Source organism: Petaurus breviceps, unplaced genomic scaffold, assembly GCF_028583685.1.
Source record: "Petaurus breviceps papuanus isolate PSGF00001 unplaced genomic scaffold, PetGlider_PUasm1.0 90692, whole genome shotgun sequence".
In the NCBI taxonomy this organism is placed as follows: domain Eukaryota; kingdom Metazoa; phylum Chordata; class Mammalia; order Diprotodontia; family Petauridae; genus Petaurus; species Petaurus breviceps.
The window spans coordinates 662,517-687,778 of record NW_027187313.1 but is presented as its reverse complement, the minus strand read 5'-3'; the positions used below and the strand labels follow the sequence as shown (position 1 = coordinate 687,778).

General features: G+C 35.8%; 1 protein-coding gene across 8 annotated transcripts in view; it reads left to right on the top strand.

Annotated features, from left to right (window-relative positions):
* CEP350 (centrosomal protein 350) overlaps nt 1-25,262 on the top strand; it is a 183,063-nt gene that overhangs the window by 34,391 nt on the left and 123,410 nt on the right. For 3 of the 8 annotated variants that reach the window (XM_069065444.1, XM_069065451.1, XM_069065445.1), the window contains exons 2-9: nt 1,292-1,374; nt 1,917-1,963; nt 4,047-4,161; nt 8,613-8,775; nt 13,337-13,956; nt 16,868-16,981; nt 21,277-21,384; nt 24,670-24,816. In XM_069065444.1, the coding sequence (XP_068921545.1) occupies nt 1,305-1,374; nt 1,917-1,963; nt 4,047-4,161; nt 8,613-8,775; nt 13,337-13,956; nt 16,868-16,981; nt 21,277-21,384; nt 24,670-24,816 (1,384 nt within the window). In that variant the 5' untranslated portion in view covers nt 1,292-1,304. The remainder of the gene's footprint in view (nt 1-1,291; nt 1,375-1,916; nt 1,964-4,046; nt 4,162-8,612; nt 8,776-13,336; nt 13,957-16,867; nt 16,982-21,276; nt 21,385-24,669; nt 24,817-25,262) is intronic. The other 5 variants (XM_069065446.1, XM_069065448.1, XM_069065452.1 and 2 more) reach the window with 3 other exon arrangements.

Genomic DNA, 25,262 nt, shown 5'->3' with positions numbered 1-25,262 from the left:
GTGTTCAGGGCAGGGTGTAGTTGTTCATTTGTTATGTCTAGTTGCATCAGTGACATTAGATAAATCTATCTACTTGGCTTTTGGGCCTTGAATTTAATAACGCACTTTAGAATTGTAGCCCTATGTTACAGTGCAAAGACCTGGATTGGAGTCACAGCTCTGCCATTTGCTGACTTTGGAAAATGTGTTTAATGCACAAAAGCAACTCATACAGCACCTAAAAGTTTACAAAGTGCTTTCCTCAAGGGATCATATTGTGAAGTAGGTTGTTCAAGTAACAATATTGTTTTATAGTGAGTAAACTGGGGTTCGCAAAAGGTAAAATTACTTACTCCAAGGTGTAGCAAGTGTGTTGGACTGGGAAGATGTTAGTCTGAGTCTCTTGGGACTCCCAAGTTCTAGCACCTTTCAGCTGTATCAGGTACCAGTCCTATTCACCAAACCTTTATTAATTGGCTCTGTGTGCAAGGTACTGTTTCTAGATCCTGGGGATACAAAGCAAAAAATAATTACTGCTCCCAAGAAATTTACATTCTACTGGGAAGATGCAACATGTTGTCTACATTGTTGAATTATTAACAAAAAGATAATGCCTGTAATCATCAAAGTAACTAGTTTCATTCATCAGTATGAACAGTTCATGCTGTTCCCATTCATAGTAACTATTAGAAAGAACATGTACAGTCTTTAGGGGCTATAGGTTAACACCTTTTTTTTTTTTTTTTGCTTTTTGGAGGGCACTTGGGGTTAAGTGACTTGCTCAAGGCCACACAGCTAGTTTTTGTGTTAAGTGTCTGAGTTCAAATTTGAACTCAGGTCTTTCTGACTCCAGGGCCGGTGCTCTATTCAGTAGCACCACCTAGCTGCCCCAACACCTTTTCTTTAAAGGAACCTTTAAGCCTCTCCTGAAGGTACAGAGTTCTTCTATAGAAAACATTTCCTTTTCTGACTTGAATGAAAGCCAAGATAACATTGTTTGAGAATTAAATTATTGGGGTGGCTAGGTGGTGCAGTGAATAGAGCACCGGCCCTGGAGTCAGGAGGACCTGAGTTCAAATCCAGCCTCACACACTAAACACTTAACTAGCCTTGTGACCTTGGGCAAGTCACTTAATTCCAGTTGCTCTCCAAAAAAGCAAAAAAAAAAAATTTAAATTTAAATAAAAAAAGAAATCATTTTATTAGCTTGCTTATTTATTCATTCATTTATTTGTTTATTCATTCATTTATTTGTTTGTTTGTTTATGCCATAGTTTGTCCTTCAAATTGAATGTATCTATTGTGATTGTAGGTAAATTGGCAAAATGTGGAGTGGCAAGTCGAAAGAGGTGCCTTTACCAAACCCAAGGAATCTTCATAAGGATACTGTTCGAGGTATGGATTTTCTGTTACTGAGCTTAATATCTTGTTTAGACCTTAAGTATTAACATAACCTAATATGTGATAACATTTCACCTCATTTGCAGTAATATAAAGAGGTTTCCAACAGTGTGATGGAATTAAATGAGTGGGATGCCCAGTGAGGCAATGTATTCTAGAAGTTTGGATTTATTTTTTTTTTTTTGCCTTTTGGAGGGCAGTTGGGGTTAAGTAACTTGCCCAAGGTTACATGGCTAGTTTTTTGTGTTAAGTGTATGAGGCCGGAACCTAACTCAGGTCCTCCTGACTCCAGGGCTGGCGCTTTACCCACTGTGCCACCTAGCTGCCCCAGTTTTTTTTTTTTTTATTAAAGGCCAGCGTGTCTATCAAGAATTTTCTGGAGCAGATTTCTTCATGAAGTGGAAGGAAGAACTAGATGACCTATATGATCCCCTCTAATCCTTAAGCTTCTGAGATTTTAAGAATAGTAATCAACTTATAATTTATATGTAATCTAAAAAAAATTTGTATGTATTTAATCTATTGTTTTTACTCAGCAGATGTAATGACATCATGGGATGCACTTTCTCAGACTAAGGCTGCTGTAAGTATTAATATTTTTCAGTTTTCCGCTTTCTTGATTTAAAATGAATATAATTGATTTATATTTTTCTCTGTTGTACTATAAAATAAGCTACTCTTTTTTTTTTTTGCAGGGGGTAGGCAGTGCAGTTGGGGTTAAGTGACTTACCCAGGGTCACATGGCTAGCAAGTGTTAAGTGTCTGAAGCAGGATTTGAACTTGGGTCCTCCTGACTCCAGGACAGTGTTCTATTCACTGTGCCACCTAGCCGCCCCTAAACAGTACTTTTTACCTCATGAATAAGGGAGTCACAGTTTTACATAGGTGATGTCATTACATTGGTAATTATAAATGTTTTTTGTTGAGGCCTGCAGGGATCCTTTAACACTTGTATAAGAGTGCTTAAATTTGGTGTGCTTTTTCATATTTTCACATTTGAATTTTTAAAAAGTATAGAAGAGGGGGAGGCTAGGTGGCTCAGTGAGTAGAACACCAGCCCTGAGGTCAGGAGGACCTGGGTTCAGATCCGGCCTCAGACAGTTGATGCGCACACACACACACACACACACACACACACACACACACACACACAACTAGCTGTATGACCTTGGGCAAGTCACTTAACCCCAACTGCCCTCCCCTCTCCCCTCCAAAAAGCAAAAAACAACAACAACGACAACAAAAAACAAAACAAAACAGAAGTATAGAAGAAAGGCAGCTAGGTGGCACAGTGAATAGAGCACCAGTCCTGGAGTAAGGAGGACCTGAGTTCAAATGTGACCTCAAACATTTGACATACTTTCTTGCTGTGTGACCTTGGGCAAGTCACTTAACCCCAATTGCCTTGCCTTCCCCCCTCCAAAAAAAAAGTTTTTTTTAAAAAGTATAGAAGATTTAAGGATACAGGGGACAGATATAAAATATTAAGGAGGGAATAAAATGATGATAAGTTGAAGGAGATGTGAAGGAAGAACATTTTCTTCTGCTGGCCTTTAAACTGCTGCCAGTAGTTAACTTTTTTTCACAATAGAAAACTGCCTTTTTCTTATTCCCACAAAAGAATGAATAACAATCCTGCTCAGTCTCTTGTTGAGTTTAGCAGCCCACATTTGGCAAATTAACAGCCTTTATTTGAATGGAAATTCTTTTCTTCTACCTATATAGCTTTATAGGGAAATTTGTCCTTCTAATCTGATATAATCATCTCCTCACTTTTATATAGCAGTCCTGTTTCTACTAGTGCCTTATTTGATGCCAAATTCTCACATCTAATTACTATCTGAATATTTTTCTGTTCAGACCTTGCTTTGTTTTAAATCAGGCAGTGAAAATAGGCTTGGAAAAGATATACACTAAACTCCTATCATAATGGCTATGTTCTTTGGTTAAACAGGATCAAATCCAATCTCTTGTGAATATAGTTTAGCTTTCTTTTTATATCCTTTTCAGTCTGTGAGGTGGTAGTTTTCGTTGCCTCCAACACTAGGATTATAATTAATTTAATTTATGCTGTTAACTCTTTTAAAAACTGGATGTGTTGGTGAGTAGAAAAGGTTGATTCATACTTTGATGTATCTGTGAAACCTAAGTTTCATTTCAGAAATGATGTCTTAGTTGTCAACCATGAAGACATAATTCATGAGTATATCCACAGAAAGAAACCATGGTTGTTTAGTCAGAAACTCTTGTTTTGTAGAATCATTTTTTCCTCATGACTGCCATGTGGAATGCATCATATAGAATATCATAATGTGTGCCATAACATTTCAGATAGTTTCCTACTAAAAAAAAATCAACAAATTCAAATCAAATCCTAGATAAAAAAAGCAGTCTTTGGCACATTAAATGTTATTTGTTTTTCCCCCCAAAAGATGAAATTTATATGCTCTGTAACTTGATTCTCTTACATTTGAAATAGAATATAATTTAAAAATTAATGTTGTAACAGTTTTCCTGTGTGCTTTCTACTCTGTGAAAGACTGATTAAGTGCTCTGCAGACTTTGAAGCTATTAATACTTAATATTTTTCCATGTAGTTTTAAATGTGCAAACCTATTCTTTTTTAGAAATTAATGTGTGTATTTTGATTTTATCTGAAACTTTAGTTGAGGCACATTGAGAACAAATTAGAAGTAACCCCCACCAGCACAGCTGTGTTTGATTCTGTCATGGATACAAAGAAATCTTCTGCTAATGCTACCAGGAAAATAAGTAGGAAAGGTATGTATGAAAAATCTTTTTCTAAAGATAATGTGGGTAATTAGTATAAGCTTTTAAAGTTTGTTTTCTTTCAAACTATTTTCTTCTCATAGATTTGTATGTTTATTTGCTTTGAGTATTCAATATTGAGCTTTAAAAAATTATGTGGTTAACTAAATAGTTGTAAAGGAACCTTTGGGTACAATTTTGCAATTTTGATAGTTTTGATTGGGACTTTTATACCACCAAATTTGATTTTCTTTTTCAGGACGAAATATTTGTTTATAATTTATTAGGATTTCACTTTTAACCATTACCTTTTGTGATGATTTTGAAATACACAAGTATTTTACCATCAGGTAAATTAAATGGAAGTTTCTTATAGTTAGCTTTGTATGGAAAACGAAAACTGTAAAAAAATCTTAGCAGGTTCTGTGTTAGTTTGATAAGATACGAATTTTCTACTAGTTCTTTTTGGCAGTGTATAAAGTATTTTATTCTATACTTTCTTTTTCTTTTTTTTTTAACGCTTTATTATAACTTCTGATTTACATCATCCGTTTCTGCCAGATTTTGAGTTACAAATCTTCTCTCCATTTCTCCCCTACCCACCACCCCAAAACAGCAGTCCCACAGGATATCTCCTCCTCCAATCTGCCCTCTTCCACACTCCTTTCCACTTTTCCAGTGGATCTCTATGCCTCAGTGCCTGCACATCCCATTTCCCAATTACATGTAGGATGGTATTAATAATAGTGTGTGTGTATATGTGAATATATATATATACACACACACACATATATATATATATATATATATACATACATATTTGAATATTTGAGTTCAAAACTTTAAATTCCAGATTCATTCCCCTCCTTTCTCGCCACCCACCCCTACTGGAAAGATACGCAGTTCAGTATAGGTTGCACATGTGTGGCTAATGCCAAACAATAACATAGTAGATAAATTGTAAAAAACTGACTACACTTCCCTCCCTCCCATCCCACCTCCCACCCGCTCTACTCTCTACTTTGATCCCGTCTATTTTCAAAAGTGAGTGCTTCCAACCTCCCCCCCAGCCTCCCCTCCCCTCCATCATCCCCCCTCTCATCCCCTTCCCCCCCTACTCTCCTGGAGGGTGAGATACCCTACCTAGTGTGCATTTCACTCACTCCTCAAGCCAGACCCAAGAAGGCTGACCCATTCCCCCTGCCCCCCCACTCCTCCCTTCCATTGCAACCACTTTCCCTTGCTTCTTCTATATGAGATAGTTTACCCCAATCTGTCTCTCCCCATCTCCTCTCATTATATTCCTCTCACCTCTTAATTTCACCTTTTAAGTATCATTCCTTCCTGTTAAATTGGACCTGTGCCCTCTATGTATACCTGTAAACATATATACACACATTCACATATGTATTCATATGCCCATATACTCTCATATATAGACAAATATATATATATATATATATATATATATATATATATATTTCTAATCCCTTCAACTACTGAGAATAGTTTCATAAGTTACAATTATTGTTTTTCCATGTAGGAATGTTAATAGTTCAACTTTGATAAGTTCCTTATGATTCCTTTTCCCTGTTTACCTTCTCATGCTTCTCTTGCTTCTTGTATCTGAATGTCAAATTTTCTATTCAACTCTGGTTTTTTCAGCAAGAATGCTTGAAAGTCCTGTATTCCACTGAATGACCATATTTTCCCCTGAAACATGATACTCAGTTTTGCTGGGTAGGTGACTCTTGGTTTTAATCCCAGCTCCCTTGACCTCCGGAATATCATATTCCAGGCCTTTCGATCCCTCAGTGTAGAAGCTGACAGATCCTGGGTTATCCTGATTGTGTTTCCACAATATTTAAATTGTTTCTTCCTGGCTGCTTGTAATATTCACTCCTTAATCTGGGAATTCCGGAACCTGGCTATGATATTCCTAGGAGTTTTCTTTTTGGGATCTTTTTCAGGAGGTGATCGGTGGATTCTTTCAACCTCTATTTTGCCCTCTGGTTCTAAAGCATCAGGGCAGTTTTCTTTGAGAACTTCCTGGAGGATGCTTTCCAGGCTCTTACTTTGGTCATGGCTCTCAGGCAGTCCAATAATTTTTAAATTATCTCTCCTGGATCTATTTTCCAGGTCAGTGGTTTTTCCCATGAGATATTTCACATTGCCTTCTATTCTTTCATTTGTTTGGATCTGTTTAACAGCATCTTGATTTCTCATAAAGTCATTAGCTTCCATTTGCTCCAGTCTAATTCTGAAGCAATGATTCTCCTCATTGAGTTTTTGAGATTCTTTTTCCATCTGGCAAATTCGACTTTTTAAGGCATTCTTCTCCTCATTGCCTTTTTGAGCCTCCTTTGCCATTTGAGTCAGTCTGTTTTTTAAGGTATTATTTTATTCAGTCAGGCTGTTGACTCTCATTTCATAATTTTCTTGCATTGTTCTCATTTCTCTTCCCAATTTTTCCTCCACTTCTCTTATCTGCTTCTTAAGGTCCTCTATGGCCTGTAACCAGCTTGTATTTTCCTTTGAAGCTTTTGGTACAGGAGTTCTGACTTCACTGTTTCCCTCCTGTTCCATGCCTTGCTTCTTCTTATCCCCAAAATAGGAGTGTAATGTTGGAATCTTCTGTCAGCTTTGTTTCCTTTGTCTGCTCATTTTGCCACTCAATGATTTGACTTTTGGGCTTTTTGCCACAGTAGGACTCTGCCACCAGACAGGGGAGTTTTCGTCCCAAACGCTGGGGTTTTCTCAGCTGCTGGAGGTATTAGATGGGTGCCTTCTCTGAGGTCTCCACACGCTCTGGCAAGCTGGACACACACCCCAGGACCTCCACCCTAGACTGCAATCCAGATCCAAGCAGGTTAAAGCAAGAGCAGTTACCCCTCAGACTGGTGCTTGGTCCCCCTACACTCTGCAGGCCAGGAGCTGAAGCCGCCACGTGGCACTGGCAGGCTGTGCTGGCGTCTCAGCGGTTTCTCGCTCCGGGGGTAAAAGCCACGCACTCCCACTTCCTGGGTCCCAAAGTCCAGACTGCACTGGCCTCTCACCTTGTACTTTGCATCTATGTATTGATAAATCTGGAAACGGCCACAGCTGCTGCTGATCTGGAGTCCCTCTGGCCGGGGGCTGGTCAGGCCCGCCCTGGGGCTAAAGCCTTGACGTGGTGCTGGGCTCAGCTCCCAGAGCGCTGCAGTGGCCGATTCCTGCCGGCCTGCCAGGCTGTCCTCAGCGGGAGGTTAGCTTCTCTGTGTCATTTTGTGGGTTCTGCTGCTCCAAAGTTTGTTTAGAGTCCCTTTTTTACATGGATTGGGGAGGGTGGAAGCCGGAGCCGTGGGAAGGTCCTGCTTCTACTCCGCCATCTTGGCTCCGCCCCCTTTGCCTGCTCATTTTGCCACTCAATTACTTGATTTATGGGCTTTTTGCGACAGTAGGACTCTGCCACCAGACAGGGGAGCTTTCGTCCCAATGCTGGGGTTTTCTCAGCTGCTACAGGTATTAGATGGGTGCCCTCTCTGAGGTCTCCACATGCTCTGGGAAGCTGGACACACACCCCAGAACCTCCACCCTAGACTGCAATCCAGATCCAAGCAGGTTAAAGCAAGAGCAACTACCCCTCAGACTGGTGCTTGGTCCCCCTACACTCTGCAGGCCAAGAGCTGAAGCCGCCATGTGGCGCTGGCTGGCTGTGCCAGCGTCTCTGAGGCTTTTCGCCCTGGGGGTAAAAGCCACGCACTCCCACTTACTGGTCCCAAAGTCCAGACTGTACTGACCTCTCACTTTGTCCTTTGTGTCTATGTGTTGACAAATCTGGAAACAGCCACAGCTGCTGCTGATCTGGAGTGCCTCTGGCCAGTGGCTGGTCAGGCCAGCCCTGGGGCTAAAGCCTTGGTGTGGAGCTGGGCTCAGCTCTCAGAGCGCTGAGCTGGATTCCTGCCGGCCTGCTGGGCTGTCCTCAGCAGGAAGTTAGCTTCTCTGTGTCATTTTGTGGGTTCTGCAGCTCCAAAGTTTGTTTAGAGTGCCCTTTTTACATGGATTGGGGACGGTGGAAGCCAGAGCTGCGGGAAGGTCGTGCTTCTACTCCGCCATCTTGGCTCCACCTATTTTATACTTTCTTGATCTATAACCTATACTCTTTAGCAAATAGTGCATTCTACCCAGTCTCATGTTTGCTGACTGTGAAGAATAATTGACTAGATTGATTTCTGAATAGCACACATAGAATTTTATTTAATGTCTGGTTTCCCAGAAGTCCTTTTGTAAATTAGAGTTAATAATTAGTGAAATGATTTGTTCTGAATGTTTTTCATTTACTTGGAACTTCTGACATTCTGCTAGAGATATTAACTCCAGTGACCTAGAGCTACTAAAGAATATTAATTTCTTGAATACTAACCAATACAGGGTTATTTATATTATGTAAATCATATAGCCTTAAGGATTTTCTTTTTTTTCAGATGGTAGATATCTAGAGGATTGTTTGGGTATTGTTCCATCCAACAAGACATCCAAATCACGAAAAGAAAAATCTTCTAGAAGTCCTCTTCGAGCCACCACCTTAGAGAGCAATGTGAAAAAGAATAACCATGTGGAATTCCGTGAACCCTTAGCTTCATTTAGGTTAGTGTTAAACTAAATTAAATTTGTTATTAAGTTAAATCTTTAATATTATACTATGTGGTAAAGATATAATTTATTTAGCAATTTTGGCCTTTAAATTACTTTTGATTTTTTTTTTTTTTTTGGCTTTTTGGAGGGGGGAAGGCAGGGCAGTTAGGGTCAAATGACTCGCCCAAGGTCACATGACTAGTAAGTGTTAAGTGTCTGAGGCCAGATTTGAACTCAGGTGCTCCTGACTCCAGGGCTGGTACTCTATTCACTGTGCCACCTAGCTGCCCCCTCTTTTGATTCTTTACAAAGGAATAGACAAAAAAAATTCTAGCATATAATTGCTGCCCTTTTTAGGTGTGTCCTTTGTGTGTGTGGTCAGGGAGAGGAGGGAAGTGTTAATGGGATTTCTTCTGCCACTGAATTTGATTTCCTTTTCCAGCATGAAGCCTTTGTTTATGATTTATTAGGATTTTACTTTCAACCATTCCTTTTTGTGGTAAATTTAGAAATATGCAAGTATTTTGCCATTAAGTAAATTAAATGGAAGTGTCTTACAGTTAGATTTTCATGGGAAATGAAAACTGTAAAAAATCTTAACAGGTTCTATGTTAGTTTGATAAGATGTGAATTTTCCATTGATTCTTCTTGATAGTTTTTTTTTTAAGGGGTAGTATAGAGGAAAGGGAAAAACATCCACAATTATATAGAAATGATACTATGTGCCAGGTCCTGTGTTAAGTTCTTTTTACAAATATTGTCTCATTTGATCCTCACAATAACCTTTTGAGGTAGGTACTGTTGTTATCCCCATTTTCCAGTGGAGGAAATTGAAACATACAGAGGTTAAATGACTTGCTTAGAGTTGTACAACTATTAAGTGTCTGAGGCTAATTTGAACTCAGGTCTTCTTGACTCCAGGCCCAGGACTTTATCCACTCTGTCCATCTAGATAGAGGAGATACAGTAGTATTATTAGTAGAACATTATCTTTACAATAAATATCTTTTTTATCTATGATATGAACATTTTAATGACCCTTTTAGATGACATCTGAAATAAACTTTTCTTTTACATATTGGACCCAGAATAAGACTTGAAATTTTTGTGGTAGTAGTTACACTTCCAGAGCAAGGTTGGTACAGTGGAAGGAAGGCTAAGTTCAAATCCTGGTTCTTCACCTGATTCTTACCACCTATGAGACCTTCATTCAGCAAGTCATCTAACATCTCTGGGCCTCTGTTTGCTCATTTTCAAAGTGAGAGAGTTAGATTAGATTATCTCCAAGGTCTCTTTAAGCTCTAAATATTAGGGCCTACCAAGTCACAAATCTTGGAAGTGTATCTTGGAGATGGATCATGTTCTGTTTGAAGATAAACTTAACTAAATTTGGAAAGCCCTATTGTCAGAAGGTTAGCTACTAGGTGATGACATCATTTTAAGCTACAGCAGCTTACAAATGCTTTCTAATGTCATGTCATGTAGTTGCAATCTGTGTCAATGGACATTGTATCTCTGTGGGTGAAATAATAGATTTTTTCCAGTATTGATTTATCATCATCTTAATAAAAGTATATTCCTCTTGTGAAAATATTTTTCATGCTTTTTTTCCTGCTTTTGTCAGTTATTTTCCATAGCATCCAGGACTTGATATACAAGATTTGTAATATAAGGGATACAGAGTAGATTAATAAGGTATTGTGTATTACTCACAATTGACAGTTTGGAATATTCTTCCCACATAAAATTATAGAAACTTGCAACTTTCCACACTGTATCCTGTATGTCAGAAATTAGTAGAGAAGAATCCATACGAATATTAGATATCTGGCCATATTTTTTGTATCTTTTATGAGTATTGATTATAATTTAGAACATTCGTCCTTTAGTCTTTGAAATCTTTTAATGGCAACTTAAACGTTAGGAATCTAGAAGCAGGAATAGCTGCATCAATGAGCCAGGACCCAGAGATAGGTTGGATTTGTTGACCTTTGAGGTCCCTTCCAACTCCAGACTTGGAAGAAACCTCTTGGCTTTGGGGTCTGGGTTCCCATTGTTGCCTTTGTGATCTTAGGCAAGTCACTTAACCTCTTTGTGACATAACTTCCCCATGTTTCAACTCTAAATTTGTGGTTTAGTTAAATATGAATTCTCTTTTTTGATGCTGAACATTGGGTGACTTAAGAGAAGGTTTTTTTCAGTGTTAGAGACAGGGAAGCTGAGAAAGGGAGATGGTTTTGGGAGATGACAAATTCAATTTAGACATATTTAGCTTAAGGTTACAACAGGACATCCAAGTGGAAATATCCATTATGCATTTGAAGATTATAATAGAGTGGAGACAATCAGGAACCTTAAATGAAGAACGTTAGTGGATGTCATAACAATGAGTAGCTGTTGTGAATAAAAGATATTTGAGAGAGAGAAAAATCAGAAGGCTAAGAAATGAACCTTGGGAAATACAGGGAGGAAAAGAGGAAGGGGAGTTGTCAAATAAGAGAGGGAAGTGATTAGGGGAGTTCCTAAGCACATAATTGATAAATTATTTTCCCAGGGATATACCTTCAGTGGTCAAACTGGAGCTAGAGACAAGGACTCTGATCCAATCTAATGCCCACCATCTTCTATCATACCAGCTAATGTTTACAATTTGGCAACTTTATTAAAAGACAAGCAATGCAGCACAGTGAGTGGAGGACTGATGCTTCAGAGTTGGCAATATTTGCCTCTGATGTATACTAGTTGTGTGATCATGGGCAAGCCACTTATTATTTGCAGACAACTCTAAGGCTATATGTTTCAGAATAGTTGCTGATCTGCATTAGTAGAGGGAGTTTCCATACTGGTCTCCCCAGAAGACATGAAAGGTACAGAATTTAAAAGAAAAAGAAAAAAGAACCATAGGATAGCTATATAAGAACATGTCATTTTACCAATTGTCATAAGCTAGGTATTTTTGTGTTTTAGATTGAAGCATTATTAACCTCCACCTATCACTTTGTATCCTTTTTTTCTTCATGATATCATTTAGCTAAAAACTATTATTCATTTTATTTTTACTATAGTACTCTTTCTCTACATTCCAATTGTTTATATATTTCTGAAGTTAGTTTCAAATTGGGGATAGTGAAGTTATTCAAAATATGGTATTTTTGCTAATTAGAAATCTACTTAAATAATATTAAAATATTATTTGACAGTATCATAAGTTTCACATAATCTTCCTTCCTCCTTCTTTCCTTCCCTCCCTCCCTGCCTTCCTCCCTCCCTCTTTTTTGGGGGGGCGGTGTTGGTGGTGAAGAATTGGTCTTCCTACCTTGTCCAGCCTGGAAATATAGGAACCACTCATAGGCTTAATCCCACTGGTGCTGATCTGTATAGGAGCTCAATTCATGCTCTGCTTTGGAACCAGGCCATTTGCCCCTCCCTAGGTAACTGGAGGGGTTCAACATACCATTTCTGGACTTAGTATAGATACTTGATCAGCTCAGTTTAGATCAATTCTAAACTCAGTTTTATTTATCTAGCAGATTGATTTACTTTCAGAATTCCTGAGTTTAAGAAATCTACCAGCCTCAGTTTACCCAGTAGCAGGGATTATAAGGGTATACTACCACATTTGGCTGTTTTTATTAATTTTAATGGAAAATTTTCAAAAATATTTTGTGCCATTCTTGCCTTAAAACATAATTTAAATTTTTCTTGATGACTCAATGTCTTCATTTGGATAACTATTGTATTTTGATTATTATATATTGATAACCTCAGCATTTAGTAAGGTATGGAGATCTTTGCCTCCGAACTAAAAGGCCCAGAATGTTTTGGGTTTGTTTATTTGTTTTGAGAGAGGGGCTTCTTATGCCTGCTTTTTGTAGTTTTTCTGTCTCTTCTTTTGAACTCAGCTGTCACTTCTAGAAAGAAGACTCTTCTAATCTTTTACCACTATTCTGTTGTTGCCTAGAAGATCAGATAGCCAAGTTTATTGAATTTGTGCATAAATAAGAGTAAATAGACTATAAGTGAGGAGACCTCGAAATGTTCTTCTTTTAATAAGATAAGTTCATGGACTTGGTAAGATATATTTTCGTTATTCAGAGGTGGGGTATTTTGTTTTTGTTGTTGATAGTCTTTCCTTTATTTTGGAATTTTGAAGCTTTTTTATCTAATATATTTTTCAAAGGAATCACATTACATTTCTTCTGTTTATGATTTTTTTTCCAGATATTTGTTACTTAAAGTGAATTTATTTGGGTAGCTAATATTTTATAACGTAATTTGTTTATAGATTTTATGTATTTGGGGCTAAGAAGTCAAGTTCTAATTCTGTCTTGGGACCCTCGAGGAAGTCTCTGAACTTAGATTTAGTATGTTTTGTCCTTTTAAAATTATAAATAATTATCTCTCAACTTTATGTTTTTTGAGTCAGTATTTCTAAAGGTGTTTTTTTAGCCTTTAAGTTCTTTATAGTCATATAGGTAACATAGAATTCTAAACTCAATTTTATTTCTGTAGTAGATGATTTTATGTTAGCTTTACTCTCAAATTGACCTTTTTCCTTTTAATTACATCAAAGGGGGGAGACCTTTGTTGCTCCATCCAGTCTAAATTCTAGCCAGCCAGATGTCAAACATTTGTATGGCTTGGATACCACTAAAACAGAAGAGTCAACTGTTGGAGGAAGTCGGATGATATATAATCGGGATGATCAGGATATACATTGCCAAGATTGTGACAGCTCTCAGTCATCTGCTGTAAATGAAACTGTTGTTAGGTATTTAAATGATCGACCAGCAATTGATGCCTTGCAGAATTCAGAAACTTTGTTCAGAGCAATAGCTCCTATGAGAACTGAGGAAGAAAAAACTAGTGGGTCAAAAGTAAATGAGAAGTCTTCAATGAGTAACATAAATCGTGATGTTGACGTGAAAGTGTCAAGGCCAAGTGAATCTTCTCCATCGTCTACTAGTACTGCTAGTGCCAGATTAGATATTTTAAAGCGGCGACAGCATGATTCCAAACTAGAAAAACTCAAGGAACGGATTAGGAAACAGTGGGAGAACTCAGAAGATGTGAGTGGCAGGGGTCATCATCTGGGACATAGTGACCAGCCAGTGATGATAACCAATGTTGACAGTGGAGTGACAGCAAAAGTTCGTAAAGTGGCAACAGCACCACCTGCTCCAGCATATAAAGGTTTGTATACCTCCCAATATGTGCTGTAACAGAGATGAGCACTTTATTTTGGATAATATATTAAAATAATTTATTTTCATTGTTTTAACTTATTGAGGTATTTGATAGTAGATTTACACAGTTGATAGAGAAATGATCATATTTACTAATGTGTAAAATTGACTTGATTGAATTTGTTTTACTCTGAGCAGAGTTTTTATGGGGACCACATTTAACAGAGTTAGTTATAATAAGAGTAATATTTCTTTCTATACCTTGAAAATAGTACCATTTTTACTGATTTCTTTTTTTCTACTCATTAGATGTTTTAGTTATATGTTATCTGAAACTTTTTCCACAAGTATTTTCACTATATTAAATATAGTTATACATTTATCTATTGGTAGATATTCATTCAGTGCCTATTATTTGCTTCTGTATGGAATAAACACTTGATTAAAGATAAGATCGCCATTTTGTTGAACTTGTAATAACAACTTGTGTGTGTTTGTGTATGTGTATGTTTAGACCTCTGATTTCATTGTTGTAATGAACTCTGATGATGAAGTTTTACCAATGCAGATCAGCAGCTGTTCCATAACTAATATTCTGAAAGGGTTGTCTGGGAGCACTGAGAGGTTGATTTGCCTGTGATCACACAGCCAGTATGGCAAGACTTGAGTCCAGATTTTCTTTTCTCCATGTCTAGATCTCCATCTGCTATACCACATTTCTTTCTGTGGCAGATATAGTACTCAAACATATTATTCCTAAATATATTTTTTTGACTTTGAATATTTGAACCTTTTTTCTTTCAAAGGCCATTGATACACAGAAGAAAATAAAGAACCATGTAAGTGGGAGAAAAAAGCTTAATTTAGTATTGGGTTTTTTTTTTTCTTTTTCGAGGGCAGTTGGGCTTAAGTGACTTGCCCAAAGTCACAAGGCTAGTAAGTGTGTCAAGTGTCTGAGGCTGGATTTGAACTCAGGTCCTTCTGACTCCAGGGCTGGTGCTCTATTCACTGTGCCACCTAGCTAACCCAGTATTGTTTTCTTTAGAGGAAAATAGAATATTTCACTAAAACACTTTAAAAATTGAGAATTTATGTTATATATAAGAGAAACAGTTAAGAGGGAAGGAAAAAGAAAGGGGGAATAAGAAATAAAGTGGGAATGTAGACAGACTAGGAAATAGGCATGGAAGAATGGATTTAGATACAGACACAGAGAGATTAAAAGAGACATACTTTCTTCTGCTTTTGACCAAATCATAGTTATTTAAGACTTTAAAACTGTGTTGACTTTTTAACTGTAGGTACAAATGGAGATATCACTTCTTCGTACTTGTCCATGAACTGCATGAAATTGGCTAGTGACTGGATGGAAATTACTGCCCTCTTCCCCCCACCCTAAACTCTACCTTATGTCATAACTTTACAAAATCCACAACTTTATGCTATGCATGGCAATGAATTTCTCATTCTTTCTTATCAGATGTCAAATTTAGTTACATAAGTCAAAATTTGCCCATGTTTTATTTTGAATAGTTTCATTAATTAGTGATTCGTTCAGTATAGAATTGACAACATTATCCAGGATCTCTGAATTTTACTGCATGTTTCCTTATGTTCTTTCTAAACAAAGGAAATGTTCTTTTCAATATAAATTCTTTCAGTAATGAATATTGGCCAAGGGCAAACTAACTCATAAACGCATAAAAGTGAAATCTCTGAAATGCTGATCCTTTCTAAAATAAGATACCTTTGTATTGCCATGATGAATAATTATCAGTAGTAGTAGTATTCTCATAAGAGCTAGTAATTGAGTTACAATGCATTTTTTGGATGATTAATGATATATTTGGAATAGATTGAAGAATTAGGTTTTAAAAGGCTTTTTCTTACATTATTTGACACAATACTTCAATCTTACAGTGACAAAACAGAAAGATGGTGACCATGATAGACTTTATATTTGAGGTTGGAGGCAACACAGCATTTTGAGAATTTGCGGAGAAAAAGGAGGAACAAGATCTTTTTTCTCTTCTTCCAAAACATTTTCTTTCTCCTAGATCTATTGAATTTTTTCCTCACTTTTATCTTTTGTTTAATGAATTTTACAATAGTTTTACAGATTTTTCAGTGGCAACTCAGAGTTTATTCTATAACTCCTTATGATTTATATGTTCACATATGTATGGATACATATTTTACATTGTTGTAAATTTGTATATAGTTTTTCTAGTTTTGCTTTTGCTTTTCATTATTTTGCTTAGATCTTTTCATATTTTTATTTATCTTCATATTTGTTCTTTATGGAGATAATATACTCTGTCAAGCCCTTTCTCAATTCTATATACTTAAATTATTTCTACTTTTTTTGCTATTACATTAGTATGTATCTATAAAAATCTTTGTATAAGAATTTTTTTTCAAATTACTTTCTTTATATATGTTTTCTAATCATAGGAATCATAGTGGACCCCTCCATAACTGAAACTGTTCCCTCCCTCCTCTGTTTTCCTAGAACTCTTTGCTTACACTCCTTCTTTGAAATGTTTAAAAGACACCTTACCATGTATTTAAATCATCTGTGTACCTGCTGTATTCCCTCAGAAGAATGTAAGTTCTTTATTAGGGCAGTGACTGTCAGTTTTTTATCCAAATATCCATAAGACTGTATACATAGTTGACATTTAATTAATCTTTACTGAAATAGATTGAATTTAACATATTTCATTGTTAAATTTTGTTTTTATTGCAGTTTAAAGATCATCATATGCTGCTTTGGCTTGCTGTATCTTATATTTATGACACAGTGTGTTGAAATATATTGTATAGTGTGTGATCCATTTTTTTTTCTAGGAAAAACCCCAGCCTTCTGAGGTAACTGACAAATCTTAAGTGTGTTCTATCTTGTTGGTTTATCATAGGCTTCAACCCTGCAGAGACTAAAATTCGAACCCCTGATGGAAAGGTTTGGCCTGAAGCAGTATTTCATAATATGAGTAGAGATTTATATCGAGATCTTGGATTACACTTTAGTGGTAAGAAGTAGATTCTTTAAAAATATGATTTAAAGATTTTGTAAGCATGATTGGATCCACATGACCCTTTCCTGCATTTCCTCCTGCTGTCTTTACCATACTGAAATCTAAAATGTAAGCAAAACTGAAAAGGAATCTACCATGGTAGAAAAGTTTTTTTCTGTCACTTTGTACCACTTCCCATTTCTAACTCAATATTGGACCTACAACAGAATATGAATTTGAACTACAAAGCACTCTATCACTGATAGTAGTTGACTTTAAGATTTATAGCTCATGTAGAATTACAAAGAATGGGTAAAATTAAGAATTACTTAAGTATTGGCAGGCATGAACATGTGTTTTGCATCACTGAAGGAAGTACATTAATTGAGGAGGTTATAGACCTATTCAGGTATTTTAGATTTCTACAGCACTTTATGGATCTTATCTCATTTGAATCTCTGTTAAACCCTGTGTGATAGGTAGGTACTATCAGTATTCTCCCTATTTTATGGATTAAGAAATTGAGGCTCAAAAATTCACGTAGTAAGTATTGGAGGGTGGGATTTGACCCAGATCTTCCTTATTCCAAGTCTAGTATTTTGGCCACTCCTTAAGTATCTTCTTTTTAGTCTTTATAGGGCTAAAACTAGCAAGGCAGAAACTAGGCTATTTTAAAATGTTGAGTTGTACTCATCTTCTGAAAGAGAAATGTAAAGTGCATTTCTTCCAGATCTTTTATATCCTTGAGTTTCTCAATAGTCTGTCATGCTACTGGTGAAAAAAATGCTCTGTTGAAATTGAGAAGTATAAAGTAGATACATTATAGGGGAGAATTATACTAGAGAAAGGACATAGGGAAATGGTGATTGGAGGGGGACACCCTTTCTCCCCTCATTCTTTTCTCTGACCCTGAGCTATCCAAAAATCCATCTGGGCTGCTTGTCAGCTCACATGCCTTAGAGGAAATGGGAATTACCAACTCTTTTCTTTCTGGTGAGTTGACAGACCACCAGGTCTTATCCTGTGGCCTGATACTGTATCCTGTTATTATCAACTGGACATAGTGTTGTAGTCTAAAGATTTTTGGATCTTGCCATCTACCCTGGTGGATTCACCCTTAAGACTTCTGGACCTTTTCATCTGCTTGTTAGCTGAATTTGTTTTTGTATCATTTCCCTCACTTTTACTGTGATCTCCTTAAGAGCAGGGTCAGTCTTGTCTTGCTTTTTGTAGTTATATCTCACTGTTTAGTGTACTGCTTTCACATAGTAATAAGCATATAATAAATGCTTTTTCATTCATTTATAAGATAAGGCATAGCAGAATCATCATGAGAGGGCTGACAGTTACAAGGAAGGTAGAAGCCGTTGATATCCTCCTTAAGCTGTTGTTTAATTTCTTATTTTTTTATTACCTAATTATCAGAAACATTTTAGTTATCTTTATTTTGAAACCTGAAAAGTCAAGAGAGTTTAAGATCTAAGGTCAGGTAACTTAAGTCTGAGGATGATGACAGTTAACATTGATTGGCCTTTTATTTTATTTCAGTTTTTAAAAGTTAACAGTTAATTGGGGGCGGCTAGGTGGCGCAGTGAATAGAGCACTGGCCCTGGAGTCAGGAGGATCTGAGTTGAAATTTGGCATCAGACACTTAACACTTATTAGCTGTGTAGCCTTGGGCAAGTCACTTAACCCCAACTACGCAGCCTTCCCCCCCACCAAAAAAAAAGGGCAAAAGGCATATTAAAAATTTTATTTCCCTTTTTTCTGTTTGACTGTACCAAAGTAAGTATAATAAAAATGATTTTTTAAATTGCCAATAATGTTTTCTATCGTGGATTCATCATATATTATAAATCCATAATGGGTTATAGAATTTATAATTTTGGAGGATTTTTAGGCTTAACAACCCGTGCTTTTTTGAAATTAACAATATGAGGGCTTTGCACAAAACATTATTTTTTTTTCTTTTGTCAGATTAAGGGCACTCTTGGTGGACCCTCATTGAATCTTTTGTAGGATTCAGTTTGAGTTGTATTGGGAGAATTCAGCTAGATATAACGAAAAAGTTGTTTATAAAAGTGATTAAAAACTAGAATAAATGGTAGAAGGATTTGTGAAGGCCCTATTCCTGAAGTTCTTTTCAGATAGATTAAACATTATCCTGACTTGGATGATTTATACATACAAATATCTGGAAGCAGTGGGAAATACTAGGTGACCTCCTATGGTTGTTTTCCATTGAATATTACTACAATGTTTATGAAATTTTTAAAAAGCTGATGGTTTGGAGAATTGCTTTTCTAACATTCCATCATTTATAATTTGAGGAATATCACAGTATCAGAGAGTAAGCTAATTCTGCTGGTTTGTATGTCTCTGTATCAGACTTTTTTTTTTGAGGGCAATTGGGGTTAAGTGACTTGCCCAGGGTCACATGGCTAGTTTTTGTGTTAAGTGTCTGAGGCTGTAGATTTTAGAACTATTCTTTTGCTTGGGGGGGGGGGGGGGGCAACCTGGGTTAAGTGACTTGCCCAAGGTCACACGGCTAGTTTTTGTGTTAAGTGTCTGTGGCCAGATTTGAACTAAGGTCTTTCTGACTCCAGGGCTGGTGCTCTATTCACTGGGCCACCTAGCCACCCCCAGACTTTTTGTATTATAGACTGTCTTAGAGATCATATTGGAGACGGCCAAGGAATACATGAATTTGAAGAGTAGCACTAGAAAACACTAAAGCGGGGTGGGGACAGGTATGAAGGGACACAACCTGTGGCCTTCTGAGTCCTTGGTTGCAGCCTTTTGTCTGAGTCCAAGTTTTACAGAACAAATCTTTTTATTAAGGGGATTTGTTATGTGAAGTATTGATTCAGTCAAAGGTTTGCATTTGAGGACCTAGAGGGCCACATGTGACTTTAAGCAGCAGGTTCCCCACCCCTGCACTAAAGGATGAAGACAATTTGTCCTTAACTCCTTTCTTACACCTTAAAAAAACAAAACCCAAAACATTAAGTTTAACTTTGTTTTATTGTTTCCCTTATTGTTTTGAAACCAAATACCTTAAATATGTTGTCATTGAAATTGATAGCCAGTAAAAGGTTTGAGTTTAAAGAACTATATTTGGGTCAAACTTCTAAGATTTTCTCTGTTTATAGATCAACTTGGGAAGGAAAGCTATATAGTAGGAAGAACATTAGACTTAAGAGTAAGGAAATGTAGGATTAAGTTGGAAATCAGCAACTATTTAGTTATATGATGTTAGGCCCCTTTAGGACTGACTTCTTTCTTTGTATAAAACAAGCAGCTTAAACTAGCTGATTTGCTCTATTGTTTCCCTTATTGTTTTGAAACCAAATACCATAAATATGTTGTCATTGAAATTGATAGCCAGTAAAAGGTGTGAGTTTAAAGAACTATATTTGGGTCAAACTTCTAGGATTTTCTGTTTATAGATCAACTTAAGACTTCTTTCTTTGTATAAAACAAGCAGCTTAGACTAGCTGATTTCTAAAGTTACTTTCAGCTTTAGGAATCCATGAGTCTTTTTTTTTTTTTGCCCCTAAAATACATAGGAAGTTTGACATAATTTAGCTCTCCTGATCACTTTAAAATTGTATTTTGTCCAAAATTTTATCAGATTCCTGATTCTTAACAAATTGTTGAAAGTTTTGTCTGTATTACAAAAGTATCCATCACTTAAATCTCCATTTTAGAGGCCAAATGTTTAGTATTTGTATATGTGTAGTTAAGTACATTTACTAGATTGGAGGTTTAAAAAATAATTCAGCTGTCAATTTATAGGTAAAATGACAAGATGTAGTTCATAAGGAGAATGACAATTATTTCTCCTAAAATTACCTCATAAAATTTTATCTCAGGATTTCAGTAATAGTTAAACTAGAGAATACTTTTTTCTTAAAGTAAACTAAAATTCTATTGAGGTATAAAAATGTTATAATTATAGCTGACAAAACTTATTGCAGCTTTGTGAATCTTATAAAAATTAAGTGATGTTCCCAGTGACCTAACTGGGAAAATGAAATAACAAATTTAAATCCAATTTGTATAATCCATTTTCTAGCACCTAGAACATTGACTTAAAAACCTTTTCATAAAAAACAACTGGAGCTGAGAATTGGTGGTGTCTTTAAAAAATTATTTCTAAAAAAATCAAAGTAATAAGTAGCCACAGCTTAAGGTTGGCCTTTTACTTCCTATGCTTTGCATTCACTTTTTAAAGTTTTTTTTTTTAATTCTTATTGGGATGATAACAATCATTGTCTTGTGTATGGTATGTGATTTTTGCCTTTTAGAAGATGTCTCAGTAAAAGAGAAGCCTGAAAAAAATAAGGAGAAGAAAACAGTCAGACCAGTTAGAAAAGTACAAAAGGTAGCACAATCAAGTCCAGATTGCAAGTCAGGTTAGTATATGTTCTCTCATCAGTTCTATATTAAGACCGCATCTGTTGAGATAGGTTATCATGGGGATAAATTAATGAATCAAAGCATCATGAGTTTTGAACAGTGCTGTTCTAGGTAAATCAAGGTAAATTATATTCCTGCCTTGAATAATAACTTCTTGTCATGGGCCTTGTATGTTTGGAGCAATGTGATTGGTTTTAATAAGGTCTTAAGATGAAAACATATAGTAAACTTTAAAAAGCTGTGAAAAAATGAAAATGATTATTTTATATATTTGAACTCATGTTAACAGACAGTTCACTATGTTATTCTCTCAAATTTGTAGCATTTATCACTTGTGCATAATTTTATTCATTGAGTATCTTTTGGGGAATTTAGGAGAAAATATAGACAAAAACAAACCCTTAATGATTTGGAATGTATTAGGGAAATCCCTTAGATAGCACATGTTTATTGAATAGAGTATCAGAAGATTTTTCTGCCATGGGGACATTTTCCATGTCAATGAAATCTGTAAGTGTACATTTGTAGGACTGCCAAAATTGGGCAAGATACTAGCTCCTGTACCTTGCTGTCTAGGGCTATAAAGCTACAAAGCAAAAAAAAGTAAATAATCCCATATTTACCACATAGTTCTCACAGGGTCTGTTTCTTTGATAGTGAACTTCCCCTTGGAAGTGGTCAGGGCTTAGTTAGTGTTGGGAATTTGAATATAGGTATTTGTATCCCATTGGACTGACTCCTTCCCTCCTTCCTTCTTTCCTTCCTCCCTCCCTTCCTTTCTCCCTCCCTCCTCTCTTTCCTTCCTTCGTTCCTTCTTCCTTCCTCTTAAAGATTATTATTACTCTTCAAGATAAAAGATAGCATATCCACTTCAAAATGCATCTGGAATAAATCTCACTGACAAGAAAGTTTCTTACTTTTTCTTATAATAGATGCTACTTAAAAAGATTTTTCAGGAGGTAAGAATCACATTCTGAAAGATTCATACCTGAAAGAGAACGAAGAGTTAACAGAAGTAAATGGTTTTAAATTTAATAATCCAAGGCACTATTTCAAACCAAGCTCTTTGAATACTTAGCTCCCTGACACAACAGCCTGTTTATATACAACTTGTTTTTTTTGAAGAAGATTGCTTTCACTGGAAATGTGCAGTATATAACAATTCTAAGAAAGGAAAAATTTTTTACTGCCTGGAATCTAAAAATGAAATTTTATAATAGTGATATTTGCTAAAGAAAAATACTTTTTATCTTGGAAGAAAATTTTACATTTTTTTACAAATTTATTATCAGAACCTGGAAATCATAAACATCCTTGAGATGATAAACCAGAAATTCTCAGGTACTAGTTGAGAGTAACAGTTTGGCTACCAGTTTGTTAGAATTAGTCATGGGTGAAAATAGAGCTAGCTTTCTATTTTCAAATATATTATTTTCTGGCCACCCCTAATTTACCATTAGCAAATAAATACTTCTTCCACAAATGTCTTTAGTTTTTATTCAATAAATACCCAGGCAGAAGCCTTGAAAAAGAATGGACTGTCAGTTAAAGCTTGGAGATAACACATCTAACAAAGTTGTTGAACCCCTATTCTCTCCGGTGACTATGGGAAATGAAGGCTTCTGTGGCCTGGCTCTGGGGCTTATTCCATGATAGCAACACAAATATTGGGGGGTGAGGGCAGCTTTTCTTCAGATGTTCCTCAGTGTCATCACTCCTTCACTGAGCTTTTGTTGAAGATGGATAGAATGAGAAATTCTTAGGAAAGTTTCCAAAATGATGTTAAAAAAATGTGAATATTTTTAGTGTAAGCCTAGTCTGCATAGTTAGTTATTTTATTTCAGATGACATACTATGGCTAAGACAGGATAATGGCCCTGTAGAGGTATATGCTTAAATGCCATGATGCTTGTGTGGAATAGGTTAAAATAGTGTACATGATATTTTAAAAATATACTCTAACTAAAAGGTGAGGGAAATCCTAAAGATATATATTAATATCTTAATCATAACTTAAGCTGTTTTCCCCTAGAATATTTTACTTTTAAAGATCATTCTGAAAGTACTTCAATCTTCTGTTTGGGTATAAAGTTCAGTGTTGTATGTTGTGCACTACACCTAGAATACCATGTATTTTCCTATGTAATTGATGACTTTGACAAAGCAGCATTGATGAGCAATAGTTTTATTCAATTTTAAATTTTGTTTTATGGAATATCCAAATGAAACTTTCTCCATGTTTCTATTGAAGAATTAAACGACAGGAGCCAATAAATCCATACAATCTTTTGTAACATTTTATCAAATAAAGTTCTCCAAATACAAAAAACAAATAAAGTTCTCCAAAAACAAAAAACACCAGGTTATAAGTGAATGTCTCTTTTCCCTACCAGTAACAAATTATTCCCATAAATGAAGAGCTACAAATAATTGCACGTCATGTTTGGTAACTTAGCTAAAATTCAAGATGAGCCCCTTCTCAGATTCTTTGTGTAGTAACATAAAAGCAAGAGTCTTTGGAGGTGGTATGTCTCTCTTTAAAGTTCCCATTAGGCTGTTTCAGATTAGGGGCAATGTCACAAAATATTATTCCCTCTCTCATTCATAACTTATAAAGTCAATAAATGTTTAATTGGGTCATATTTTAAAATAAGCACAGGTTGTTGTAACCTTTAGAAAAGATGCTGATTTTTATTCAGGTTTCACTTCCATAAAATTCTTTTTATTGAAGCTTATCTATTTGAAAGTTCTTAATAAATATAAGCAGTATTTCTTAGTTATGAGCATAGCATTTAAAAAAATCTTGACAGTACTTATTCTTTTTAACATTTAGATCTTAGTTGGATTTTCTGCCTAATCTTCAGGATTTATGGAGGCATTATGCTTAAAGAGGATGTCTTATGTATCACTTTCTCTTTTTTAAAATTCAGTTTTTGTTTTCAGTTCTGAATTCTCTTACCCTTTTCTCTCCCTCCTCGACCCAGTGAGAAGGCAAGAAAAACAAAACCCATTACAAATCTGTATAGTCATGCAAAAAAAAAAATTCCCATAATATCCATGACGTATTATTTTTAAGGTACTGGTTTCATTGATGGTGAAACAAGATTTAAACATACTACCGTTAAATCATAATTGTATTTGACATATAGATGGAAATCATAAAATTTAAGCTTCTTGTTGACAGTGGATAAATATAAGACAAATTACTAAACCCATATGGCTTAATAGATACATGTCTCCAGAGCTAACTACTTCAAATTCAGTGTAATTTTATGTTGTAGGTGGTGGCCGTATGATAAGTACGTCCTCTTGGAGAGATGGACAAAAGTTAGTAAAGAAGATTTTGGGTCCAGCACCCAGAATAGAACAAAGAGAACGAAGGACAGAGTCAAGTGATAGAAATGGAAAAGAGAAGACTACTAAATCTGGTGAAGTGTTATAAGTTGTTGTAATGGGGGAAAGGGCAATTGAATTAGCTTTGGAAATTCACATCAAACACTCATCTTTTTGTGGTAAAACACTCATTTGAAAGTATTCAGGACTACAGCATTGTAACAGTTTGGAGATACCCAAAAAAGAATTTAATTTGATTGCATCTACAGGTTGTCTAAAAGAAATAATGTGGGTAGCACTTTCTTTAGTAATTACCTTAATCATCGTCATCCTTATTATTTTTGTTCCTGTATCATATATGAACATAAAAGCACTTTTTGTTGTTGCCAAGCTATTGGAGGAAATTAGAAATAATAGGTACTTTATATTTAGTGGGCATATGTTCTAGCTTTATTTTAAGTTTTTAAATATCCACATGTTAACTATTCTTTCTAAGCTATAAAGAATAGGAATATTATTTAATTTTAATTTCAGGAAAAGA